Source organism: Aedes albopictus, chromosome 3 (assembly GCF_035046485.1).
Source record: "Aedes albopictus strain Foshan chromosome 3, AalbF5, whole genome shotgun sequence".
Lineage (NCBI taxonomy): Eukaryota > Metazoa > Arthropoda > Insecta > Diptera > Culicidae > Aedes > Aedes albopictus.
In genome coordinates, this window is record NC_085138.1 from 7591323 (window position 1) to 7604872 (window position 13550).

A 13550-nucleotide genomic window follows, 5' to 3' on the forward strand; every position below is an offset into this window, starting at 1 on the left:
AATTAGGCAAAATCGTCAAACTCATCGGATTTGTTTAGAATTTTTTTTTGACGACTCTAATTTCATTTTAAAAAGTTTAAATTTCTTGAATAATTTATTTGTGTCCCCCCTCAAAATGTCGAATTCCGACCAAAATTTTCCGAGGGGGCGGTGACATTAGAGAAAATCGAAATTTGTGTCAGCCTTATTGTGTATTTTAACTTAAGCTAATTCTACACTTTTGTATCCTCCTGTTGCAGTTCTTAGGATTTTCTATTCACCAGACTGTATATATAGTGACTGTAGGCAGAACATGGAACGTTACAAACAGAAGCGGATACAGCAGAAAGGTTCATTCAAATATTACGTAACGAAAAATTTGATCATTTTAGACCCCCTCCCTCCCCCACGTAACAACTTTCGTATGAAACATTTTGGAATTTTGTATGAAGCGTAACACAGAGCTAGACCCCCTCCCTCCTCCTATGGCGTTACGTAATATTTGAACGAACCCGAACCGCTTTTTGCGGGGGAAACAGTGCCGCCTGGAAGAAGCGGATTGCGAGGAAATGGAACTAATTTGCCGTTCTCATGAAGCACCGAAGTTCTACCAGAAGCTCAACGCATCCCGCAACGGTTTCGTGCCACGAGCCGAAATGTGCAGCGATAAGAACGGGAGCATCCAGACTGCCGGACGTGAGGTGATCAAAAGGTGGAGGCAGCACTATGACGAATACCTAATTGTACGGAGAACGCAGATATGGAGGATCAATGCAGCTGGCGTAATGACTACGTCAGTACAACAGGGAGCAACAACGAGCCAACACTCTTTTTGAGGGTAGTTAAGGAAGCTATCCAGCAGCTCAAGGACAATAAGTCAACTGGTAAGGATGGTATCGGAGCCGAACACATCAAGATGGGCTCGGAAAAGTTGGCCATCTGTGTACACCGGATAATAGTCCTGATCTGGGAGACCGAACAGCTACCAGAGGAGTGGAAAGAAGGTATCATTTGCCCCATCTACAAGAAAGGTGAGAGTTTGAGGGCGAGAACTTCCGAGCGATCACAATTCTTAATTCCGTCTACAAAGTGATATCCCAGATCATCATCGGACTCCCGGTGAACGCGTCGAAAACAAAGTACATGCTGGCAGGCGGAACCACGAACGACACGGCAAACCAAGGCAGCTGTGTTACGATAGACGGGGACACTTTCGAAGTGATGGAGGATTTCGTCTACCTCGGGTCCTTATTAACGGCAGACTACAACGTTAGTCGGAAAATACGAAGGTACATCATCAGTGGAAGACGGTCCTATTTACGGGGTTGCACAAGAACAAATATATTAAATTAAAAATACTTAAAAATCTTTGACAAGAACCTGCGGTCGAAAAAGATTCTCCCCCACACCAAATGCACCATGTATAAAACGCTGATAAGACCGGTGATTCTTTACGGGCACGAAACCTGGACGTGTTTTATGAATGGTCCCTTAAGAACGCTATTCTTACTTAAATATTAATATTCGACCATGCGTCTCCACCATCGATGTTCTCTCGCTCGCTTCTAATCTTGCACACACGACCAAGCGCCGATTACAGCAGCAGCAGCAGCAGTAGGCATCAGCAGTGGGACCCAAAAACCGATCAATTAGAAATCGGCCCAGCACGAGAGCCAGCCGGCAGATGCAACTGCACGCATGCTCTTTTTTTCTCCTGGCGGCCGACCACGACCGACGGGCTGTAATCAGATGATGAAAAGTTCCGCATTTCTAGGCAAATATGTTTAATTTTAGCACGTCATTCCTCGGGACGGACGACGGCAAGGCAAACACGGAACCCTTTCTATGTACATATTCCGTTATTCAAACTGTAAAGCATGGACGGAAGATGCTGTTGATGGCGGTGGGGTGCCATCATGCTGCATAGCCCGACAGATATAGCGATTGAGGAAGTGAATGGCGAAATTTGTTTCATGTGGGAGGATTATTCGGGATTCTCTTCCCGAGTATTGTTTAGGGGCGATATTGGACCGTCTAGCTGATGAGGGAAATTCGAAAGGGTTCGACGTTCCGTAAGTGATGGCGTGTCCGGGGTTAGGTGACGGTTGCCACCACCACCGCACATTGGAGTGAATTGCAGCAGTAGGGTGCTGTCATGTCTAAATTAAGCAAACTGCCTTACATCTCTGTAGAGATAGGGAGAATGTGACAAAGGGTGTTCACTTCAGCTGAGATAACACTTCCGCATTTTGCATCCAAGGATGCTGGAATGGAACGTAATTAAATCTAATGCTGAAGGTAGAGTCGTTTAACAGCTAGGGAGAATTACAGATATTACTTTTACTTTTAGAATTTGTTCAGAATTGAACATTTGCTTGAATTCGATCAATAGTTTTGTGGTTTGGAATAACTTTATATGTGTAGTTTTTAATAGCTTAGTAGTCTATCTATCTAGCTATATATAAAAAAATGAGTTTGTAGCATGGTTTGTACCTAGCCCCTATGAGGCAGCAAAATTCACGGACGGATAAACCAAACACTTTTGCACGGTTCGATTCGTATTCATGGTGGCTGTGTTTATAGGCAGAAAACATTACAAAAATCAACTAAAAAGTAAGAAAATTGATGAAGTACAGATTTTTTATGAAGAAAATCAACACGATCTGGATGGACTCAATCTAGAATGCGGTGCAGCAACTACAGCAATGACCTCAACAGTTGTCAAACGAACCACCATATCTTGACAGGGCAAAGTTTTCCGGGACAGCTAGTATTGTATAAAAACTGTGGTACAAATACAAAATTGATCGAATAAACACATATTTTCATACAAAATTGCCAACTTTGAGATGCTGTAATGAAGGCTTGCTTTCAGGTGTAACGACTACTCGATACTTGCATGAATCAATGGTCCCTTCAATATCGACTCATGGAGGTTTCATGGAGGATGATGCTAAAATAACAAAAAAAATGTAACAAAAACTATACTGGTTTAATCAAGATTATAACCTATTTTGTTATAATCATATCAAAATTATAACAAAATGTGATATGAATTTTAGCTTTGGGATTACTAGTTTCTATTAAAATATGATACAATATTCTAACATTTTTTTTAACAAATGTCAAACACTGAAAACTAAATTATAATACGATGAGTTATGAAACAACATTTATAATATACCCGAGAAAGTGGAAAATGCTGATGAATAGCATGTTCAGTTATGATTGATTGAATTACTGAAGAGCAAAAGCTGATATTGGTTTGATTGATATAAGAGTCTTTTACCTCTGCTACAGAAATAATAGCAAAATCTAATATGGTGAACTACTTAATAATAGCTCGTTAAAATATTACAAGATCAAAACAATAGCAGACAAGATTTGGCACTTTTTGCCAAAAATAAAAAAAAAAGAATGTCAGCATCTAGCATCGAACCTACGACCTTAGGATACACAGACGGCAATGCTTACCACTCCACTGTGGCTCGCTGTTGTGAATAACATGGGAATAAAAGCATGCGGTTCTTCGTTTCCACAGCTCAGAAAGGGGCACATGCCATTTCACTAACATTGAACCATCTCAATGGGTGTACAGGGGATAGACAAAATGATCGGGACAGGCAAAATTTTCACTTTTCAAAAAATGTTCAACTAGCTGTAACTTTTCGAAAAGTCCATCAAATATTCTCAAATTTTTACCGTAAGTTCACCAACTAGTTGTGTATCAGTGGTCCGAATTTGGGAAAGATCGGCCCATTATCCACGGAGTTATAAGGATTCTTGAAAAAGGTATAATTATCCGATAGCCAACTTTGAGCTGCTACATCTCCGGATTCAATGAACCGATTACAATGAAATTATGACCATTCATGACTTATACAATGAGCTTTGAAAAACATTTAACTTAACTTGAAATTTTTAACAAGAGAAAAAGTTATAGCGATTTTATTTTTTTCACGATTGTTTAGCAAATTGGTCTATTTTTTATATGTATTTTATTACTTTTTCAATTTATTGGCGGCTATGTTGTTATTTTCCTTCAAAACACATTTATATATAAGTCAATTAGAGGGAAATTGAATGAACTATAATTTGCATCTTAAATTTTGAAATGATGTTGAAATTTTGGATAATTTGGTGTTCTATTAGAAAAATATTCTAATCGTTATAATTTTCTTCTGTGTTGAGAATTTTAAGTTGCGTCAACGGTTTTTCATAGCTCATTATACAAGTCATAAATGGTCAAAATTTCATTGCATTCGGTTCATTGAATCCGGAGATATAACAGCTCAAAGTTGGCTATCGGATAATTTTACCTTTTCCAAGAATCTTTATAATTTCGTGGAGAATGGCCCGATCATTCCCAAATATGGACCACTGATACACAACTAGTTGATGAACTTACAGTAAAAATTTGAGAATATTTGATGCTTTTTTCGAAAAGTTACAGCTAGTTGAACATTTTTTGAAAAGTGAAAATTTTGCCTGTCCCGATCATTTTGTCTATCCCCTGTATGTGTTCCATTTCGTGCAGAAGAGCTAAACTTGTTTTTATGTAGAAATTTTCAGCTATTTCGACAAGAACAAAAACCGATATCATATCGCTTTGACCTATTCGTGCGATATAATTTAGATTTTTGAATAACTCATCAAAATCACATCGAGCTATGACAACAAATAGTGTTCCATTTGAGATATGATTTAGATATTCTCGTCTATCCGGGTAATGTGCTATAATTGAGTTATAGTATTTTAACAAAACCAAGAATGTTGTATAATCATGCATAATCATGAGTTATAATTATCATGGTTTGTTAGGATTGTTACATTTTTGTTACAATTTCTTAGTCGGGTAGAGAAATTTTTGAGAAATTTCCTATGAAACTTTTGGAGAAACTATCAGTGCGTCCTTGGAATACCTATGTAGAGATTTTCCCGATGAGACTTCTTGAGGAAACCAGATAGAAATCCTAGAGAAATTTCCGGTGGAACTGCTGGAGGTTTTTCGATGGAACTCCTAGAAAGTTCCTGGAGTTTTAGGAGGAACATCTGATAAATTTCTGGGTGAAAATTTTAGAGGAACTTCCTATGGAATGTCTGCAAGAGATCTTAGTAGAATTCCTGCAATCATTCCCGGTGGAAATCATAGAGCAATGCCCGGTAGAACCCCTAAAGGTTTTCGAAGTAATTCCAGGTATAGCTTCTAGAGAAATTTGCGGTGGGGCTCCTAGAGGATTTCCTATGGGACTTTTGGAGAAATTCCCGTTGGAGCTAGAATTTCCTATGGATCTCGTGGAAATTTCCTGGAGGTTCTGGTGGAACACCTCGAGGATTTCCGGGTGAAACTTCTGGAGAAATTTCCTATTAAACTTCTGAAATATATACATATCAGTGGAACTCCTAGAGTTATTCCCGGTAAAACATCTAATGGAATTACCGATGGAACTCCGAAGTTTCCGATGTAACACCTGGAGTAATTCCAGGTGGAACTCCTAGAAACATTTCTGGTGGAGTTTCTGGAGGAATTTCCGAAGGAACTCTTGAAGAAACTCCCGGTGGAACTTTTAGAATAATTTCCAATGAAACTCCTGGAGAATTCCAGCTGTACCTTTTGGAGAAATTTCCTCTGGAGCTTCTGAAAGAGATCTCAATGGAATTCATTGAGTTATTCCTGGTGGAACTAAGGTTCCGGTGTAGCACCTGAAGGAATTCAAAATGCAACTTCTATAGGAAACTCGTAGAAAATCCTGTGTAACATTTGAAGAAATTTCAGCTGAAACTCCTAGAGAAATTTCCTATGGAATTTCTGCAGGAACTCTCAGTGGAACTCCTAGAGTTAATCCCGGTGGAACTCCTAAGGAAACTTCCTATGGAACTTCTGGAGAAATTTTCAGTGGAACCCCTAAAGGAATTCCAGGTGGAGTTGTGTGAAAAATTAGCATAGTTAGTTAAAATTCACAAATAAAAAGAAATTGAAAATAAAAAATCCAGGTGGAAAATTTTTCGGAGTAACTCCTAGAGGAATTTCCGTTGGAACCCCTGGGGGATCTAGTGGAACACCTGAAGGAATTTCAGGTAGAACTCCTGGAGAAATTTTCTATGGATTTTCTGGAACAACTTTCAGTGGAACTCAGTTCACAGTTGAGCTTCTGTGGGTGGAGCTTCTAGAGAAACTCCCGGTGGTACTCATGGGGTGATTCCCGGAAGGACTCCTAGAGCTATACCCGGTGGAGATCCTAGAGGTTCCAGTGGAGCACCTAGAAGGTATGCCAGGATGAACTTCTGGAGAAATTTCCTATGGAATTTCTGGACGAACTCTCAATGAAACTCCTAGAGTTATTCATGGTAATATAGATATATTCCGGGTGGAACTCCTAGAGGAATTTCCGGTAGAACACCTAGAGGTTCCAGTAGAACACCTGGTAATATTTAAGTTGCAATTCCTAGAGGAATTCCGATGGAACTCCTGGAGGAACTCTCAGTAGAACTCCTAGAGTTATTCCCGGTGAATCCTAGAGAAATTCCGTTTGAAACTCCTATAAGAATTCCCGTCGGAGCTCGTGGAGCTTCTAGAGCGTGATTCTCGATGAAACTCGTAGAGAAATTCCCAGTTGAACTTCTAAAAATCTAGAGGAACTCCCAGTAACAGCTCTAGAGGTATCGGTGAAATACCTGAAGGAATTCCCGATAGATCTCCCAGAGTGATGCCCGGTGGAACTCTTATAGGAATTCCCGCTGGAACCCCTAATGGATCCAAATGATCATCTAAAGATGTCCCCGGTGAAACACCTGGAGGAATTCCCGGTGGAACTCCCACAGAAATTCCCAGTCGAAGACCATAAAGATCCAAGTTGATTTTCAAGAAGAACTTCCGGTGGAACACCGGGAGAAATTGTAGGAGAGATTTCTGGTGGAGCTCCTAGAAAATCTTCTAGAGAAATTCTCGGAGGAATTCTTGGAGCAATTCTCGGAGGAATTGCTGAAATATTTTTTGGAGGAACTCCTGGAGTAATTCCTGGAACGATTTCTGGAGCAACTACTAGAGCAATTCCTGAAGGAACTCCTGTAGGAATTTCCAGAGTCCCCTGGAAGAATACCTGGAAGAACACCTGGAGAAATTCCAGAAGAAACTCCCCCAGCAATTTCTGGATGAACTCCTAGTGTAATGCTCGGAGGAACTCCTGGAGCAAGTTCTGGAGCAATTACTAGAGCATTTTCCGTTGGAACTCCTGGAGAAATTCCTCGAGAAACTTGTAGAACAATTTCCAGAGGAACACCTGAAACAATTCCCGGAAAAACTTCTGGAGAAATTCCTGGAGGAATTCTTAGAGAATTTCTCGACGAATTTGCATTGGAATTGGAGCAATTCCTAGAGAAACTTCTGGAGCAATTAAGATGAAACGGGACGCCTTGTTATTTTTCCTATCTTGCCTCTCTTTCTAACAATTTGCCTCGCGATTTTGAAGATGGTAATCTCGAGTTCTATCGCACTGAAGATGCTGAAAACCAATCAGCATATGCACTGCAAGTGAGCATATACAATGATAGGTGTTTGTTCCAAAATATGAAGTAGAATCTGAGATTACCATCTTAGTAGCAACAGAGCAATGGCGGGTATTTCCTCGATCATCCCGTTCGCCCTTAATGGAGGAACTTCTCTTGGGATGCCCAGAGGTACTTCTGTTGAAATTATTCCTGAAGGATTTCTCGAAGGAACTTCTGGAGCTGTTCCCGGAGGAACTCCCAAAGGAGTTAACGTAATTATTCCCGAAGGAAATTCCGAGGGAACTCCTGACGCAATTATCGGAGGAACTCTTGGAGGAATTCCCGTTGAAGCCCCTACTAGAGGAATTCGCATTGGAACTACTAGAGGTGATCTCGAAACAAACACCGGTGGAGCTGAGCAGCAGAATTTGGTCTATTTTTGGCGTTACAACTTTTTAGAACTATTATAAATTGAAACGTTGAACGGTTTATCCCTAATTTGTTTTAGATTTTTATTGCTGGGTGCGTTTGAAGCATACTCAATGTGCAACTTGAAATTTCCCTTGGAGAGACCTATGCCTTAACTACACTTATACCTAACACACAAAATTAAAAAAAAAATAAATAGACAATGATTTTTCATAAGGGCCTAACTGACTTGATCGATTTCTCCTCGTCGACTCTCTCTTTCGCTAATAACTTGATCAACACAAACAAAATCATTAATCTTTTCGTTTCTATAGCAACATGTAGTCGTCTTCTTCGCATTTCAACCAAAAAATCTTTGGAAAACTCAATAAACATTCTGTGATAACACAAAGAGAGGATCGATGAAGAGAACTCGAAAATGTCAGTTAGGCCCAAATGAAAAAATCAGTGTCATCCACAGTTGTTGCGGAAAGTAGTTTTTGTTATTTGAGCCCAGTTTTGAGTTCAACATAAATCACTCAAGAAACTTCTTGACCGATTCCTGGCAGAAACTTTCTACAGTGACTGCCATTTCAATTGTCATTCCTTCGCAACTGCGTACTTCGATCGAAGAAAAACGGTTTCTTGAGCGATTCAAGCAAGGAATGAATTTCCAATGCACCAAGATAGGCCGAAAAATTCCTTCAGAACTGCAAACAGTCCTTTAATCCTTTGGATTAGACCCTTGCAAAAGCAACACTTAAATATTAATTTAGTGGAGCCGACCTGGTGTGATGGTTAGAATACGTGACTATCACGCTGTAGACCTTGGATCGAATCCCACTCCCGAAAAACTCATAAAATGTGAGTTGTTCCTTCGGAAGGAAAGTAAAGCGTAGGTCCCGAGATGAACTAGCCTATAGGGCTAAAAATGTCGTTAATACAGATAAAAAACACTTAAATTGACTTTGCTGTCGCAAGACGTGGCCAGGGCAGCTCTCAATCATTGGAGGATTACGTCAATGTTATCTTAGAGACAGTGATTAGCCCCAAATCTCTGTGCTTTGGTAATGGACGGGAAGGACTAAGGAGGCAATTCTCATAACAGCGGTCTGTACTACCTTACAAATTGGCGAGACTAGCTTAATGCTAATGCTAATTTGGTACTCAAAGATGTATTGTTTTTCAGAGATTAAATATTTATCTTTTTATATTCTACAAGTGAAGGTAATTAATAAAACTAACAAAAACATTGGAAACAATCTTGTAAAACGCTGTGAAAACCCCAAACGAAGTCACGATTTTTCTTTCCAATAGTCAAAAAGTTTGCGTAAGTTTACGTTCACAGATATTTGATTTATTATTATCGCCTTAAATTAATCAATCAGTCTTCAAGTAGTTTGTACAGTCTTATTCGGTGACTTATCTATATCTTAGGAATCATCGGCTCAAACAAAAGGAACTTTACACCTATTTACAAGGACTCTCACCCCGAGTCGAGCAGGGCGCCATCATCATCTCCTCACGGCGACCCACCCGTCACCACACCGTACAGTGCCAGCTGCTTCCGGGCCGCGGCCAGCTCAAACTTCAGCTCGATGTTCTCCCGCTCCAGGAAGGCAGCCCGAATGGCGATCTCGTCCTCTTTGATTCGTCTCCGATCGCGCGATTTCTTTGCAGCGGCATTGTTTTTCTTGCGCCGCTCGTAGTAGGCGGAGTCTTTGCCGGCCGGCGCCGTCGTGCTGCCAACGTTCGAACAAACGCCATTGCTGGTGCTACTGCCGTCGGCGTCGCTAATCGGTGCGCTGTTGTGATTCGCTGCCTCGGCGTCGCTGCAGGGGTGCCGGTCGGTGGGTGTGGCTTTCGGGTGATGCTGCGATGATGGTTCCGGCATTTTGTCCGGAACGCTCTCCGTTTCCGACGTGTCGCTGAGGGATTTGTTTAGGCGACGCATTTTCGGGTTGGAGATTGTCGGTTGGCCGCCGTTAGCGGCGTGAATCTGTTCGAGCATTCGCTTGCGGAACATGTTGTACTTTTCGGCGGAATTGGCGTCTAGCATGGAGTCGCTGGCCATGAATCCGGCGGCAAGGCTTAGCGGATCGCGTGGGTAGGCTTTGAAAGGGCGCGCAAGTTTGCCGTCGCGGCCTACTACCATTGGGTATGGTCCGTTGGATGCAGCGTCGGTGGGTTGCTTGATCAGTGGCAATTTCAAGCCACCGGGAAGGGAATGGCCTTCGGAACCGGATTCGGAGAGAGAATCAGGCTCGCGGGGTGCATGAAGTGGGCTGCGTGGGAACTGGGACTGTTGTTGAGTGGGGTCGGCTCGCATGAGGTACGGTGGAAGCTGTGGGCGTTGAGGCAGGATTTCCTGCTTTGGGATGATGGGATGCTGCGGCAAGTGCAGGTTCTGGGTGGGGTGAAAACCCGACGACAGAGGAAGCCTACTGTGATCCAGGTGGTTGGGCGATTCGTATGGCAGTGGAGCTTTTAGCGGTAGTTCAAGTTGCGGATGAGGATGGATGGAAGCGTGATAGTTGATCAGCAAAGCATTGTTGGAGTTGTGTAGAGATCGGTGTAACGGTGGTGAACCTTCTTCACTGAAACTGGCATATGGCGACGGAGTTTTCCGCGTTTCCACTGAATCGCGACGCTTGGATAGGTCCAAAACTCCAGAATCAGTGGAGTCGGGTCGGCAGCTGTCGCTTAATCTCGGAGAATTAGGGAAGTACAAAGAGGGACTTGTACGATGATCTGTAAAATTGAGAGAAATTTTTGAGAATTAGCAATCAATTTTTAATTGATATACAGATTTATTGCATGAAAATAATTGAAAAAAAGAGTTTTAATTACCTGTTTTCAGATCCATCATGAATTGAGCAATCATCTTATGTTGGATAATCCAAAATCACTTCACTGACTTCACCGTTGCCTGATTATTCACCAATTTTGAAAACACGTTATTCCACTTTCAGGTAATCCAACTCGAACTCAAACCAACCACCTCATTCTAAACTCTTTCTTCTAGTGGCCGCGAACTGACCACCGCAAGCTCCTTATATACCGGCGAACCCTTTCTCTCCCGAAAAACCGAAAAGCCAAAGAATATGCAAAAATCTATTTTGCAAAATTTTCATACGCACTCTCTTCCTGTATGTGCCATTTCGCTCTTGCCCATCACAGCAACCGTGCCCCATTTCTCCCACGCACCATATGCGATGCCGGAAAAGAGCGTGAAAGAGAAGGTAGCTGGGAAAGGTCACTGCGCCAGCCAACACTCTCCTCATACCATCGCGCAAAAGATCCGAGCAACCATCAGGCACACTTGCCAGCGCTTAGGAGAGATTTTCGGTTTCCTCTCTCCGTTTCTATACATTTTGAAGCCGATTTAGCACTTGTGACTTTTTGCGGTCCCTCATGCATTGAACGGGGTTTTTGTCATTCCCTTTTCTTCTGGGGTCGGGCAGAAATCAACTGGGAAGAGATAGTTTTGGAAATTTGTTCGATTTCCCGAACGAGGAGAAGTGATATTGGTTGGGCAAATGTTTTATGAAGTTGTCCATGTTAAAAATTGGTCAAGTCTCAAAATTTGGCACGAGTCTAATTTGGCATTAATACAAACATACAAAAAGAAAACCCTAAAGAAATAAAACCTTCAAAGTTTGATCACTTCCCATTTGTTTTGCATTCTAAGTCAAGGTCAACTATTGCATTTAAATAAACAAAAAATGGACGAAGAGGGCTAGAATGGGTAAATTATCGTATTCTGCTATATTAACTGTATTTCTTTTCTTAAAGCTTTTCTCTTCTGCTGTAATTTGCTTGAAAACCCAGTGAATCAAAATTCAACCATCGTGCAACAATAATGACAATGTCGCAACCTGCATTTGTTGCGACAATCCGCCCAATGCGACATAAGTTTGTCCCAACTTGTACAGAATTGGACAAAGATCGTGCAACACGAGTTTAGAAATTTTTAAGCCTTACATTGTGAGTTTCAAGCGGTAACTTCGAATCGGTAAACACTGCAATGCTACTGAAAATCATCAAGAAGTTTCGATTTTAGGTTGGTAATAATTGATTATTCACGAGTTAAAAAGTATGCAACAAATTCAGCCTCCGTTTTGTCGCGCCTTCTTTGTTGCTTGTTTTGTAGGTACCTCTTTTGTCTGACAATTCTCTTCACTGATGAAAACATCAAAGTAGTTTAAAACATAACGATACTTATTTTTTTCATACTTTCATAGTATTGAACATAACGAGAAAAATGTGAATGAAAAACCACCACCACCACGTTCTAACATTAACTCCACAATTTCTGTTACATTCCTCTACTCGGGTCAAAAGTACCGTAAACCTTCCTATACCGAAAATTTTTATGCATTTTCGTCTCTCTACATTATGGAAAAATCTAGGCCAACATATGGAAATGGCGTAACACCCATTGCGAATGTCTATTTCTACCATCCCTCCTACATTCATGAAATTTGTTTTCATAAATACAATACGTCTAGGAGAGACATTAGAAGCAGCTAGCAATGGTTGTTCCGCCCTTTTCACATGTTGGTCTAGATGTTTCCTTGCGGAGAAAATGAAAGTCATCTCAACACGGAAACCTATTTGCAAGACTGCTGCGTGACTGAGAAGGAAGCACAAGCATGCATTAGAATCCGTTACTCCAACAAACACCCACAAACCCTTTTTCGTTTAATCTAGTAGTCGGTCGACCGGCCAGCCTAGCCTGCTACGTTAATAAGGTGGGGGTGGAACTCGATCGCATTGTTGATGAATGGAATATCGAGCGCTCTCTCGCTGAGTCGGGTCACACGCGCTGCGCTGTTCCGTGAGAATTTGTTTGTTCGGCGGCCGGATTGAAGGACCTTTCTTCCGTGCTTCATGGTTGCAGGCAGGCAGATGAAAAGGGTTCGAATCGGGAAGCCGATTTTATTGATTTTTGTCCCTGTTTCGCCTCATTCGAGCGAGGCTTGTGATTTTTCATTTCGATTCACGCCAAAAATAGAGGGTTTAATAAAGGTCTCATTGTGCCGAGAAGTTTTGCATTCATATTCGCCTAGGTTGGGTTTCACACGTTATTCTAGAAGTGACCTTTTTTAACGGTCAGTTTCATAATGAACGGTGAATAGCTACTAAACAAATAAACGAGATGCCGCAGCCGCGAAGGTGGGAAAATTTGCTCTGAAGCTGACAGGTAAAATGATGAATGAAGGAATGACGCCTATGGATTGAAGACCGTGTGAATCCAAGATGCACTTCATGCTCTGATATCCTTGTTATTTCCATAAGGGAAAGAGATTATTCCTGAAGTAATAAGTGTGACACTTCTTTGAATGTTTGTATTTAGGTTTTTCACTTGTCTACTTATCCAATTACTACAGCTCTAAGAAATTCTATGGGAATGCTTCCAAAAACTCCAAGAATTTTTTCAGAAATTCCTCTAAGAATTCTTTAAACGGTTTCTCCAAATATTTCATTGGCGATTCTCTGAAAATTCTGTCATAATAATCATTTTTTTTTTAAGAATTTCCTTTAACGATTTTACTAAATACTTCTTCAATTTATCCTTTGGGATTTTCTCCGAGGATTTATTTAGAATCTGTTCCAAGAATTTCTTCAAAAAAAAAAAACCCTTCAAAGATTCGTTCAATTTTTTTTTTTCA

At 41.1% G+C, this 13550-nt stretch overlaps 1 protein-coding gene across 1 annotated transcript; it reads right to left on the minus strand.

The window, feature by feature from the left end:
- Window positions 1–9220: 9220 nt before the first annotated feature.
- Window positions 9221–11160, minus strand: LOC109426352 (protein giant). Its single transcript, XM_019701813.3, has 2 exons — window positions 10726–11160; window positions 9221–10626 (listed from the first exon to the last, which is right to left on the minus strand). The coding sequence occupies exons 1-2, from the start codon at window positions 10757–10759 to the stop codon at window positions 9398–9400; spliced, it is 1263 nt and encodes a 420-aa protein (XP_019557358.2). The 5' UTR covers window positions 10760–11160; the 3' UTR covers window positions 9221–9397.
- Window positions 11161–13550: the final 2390 nt, after the last annotated feature.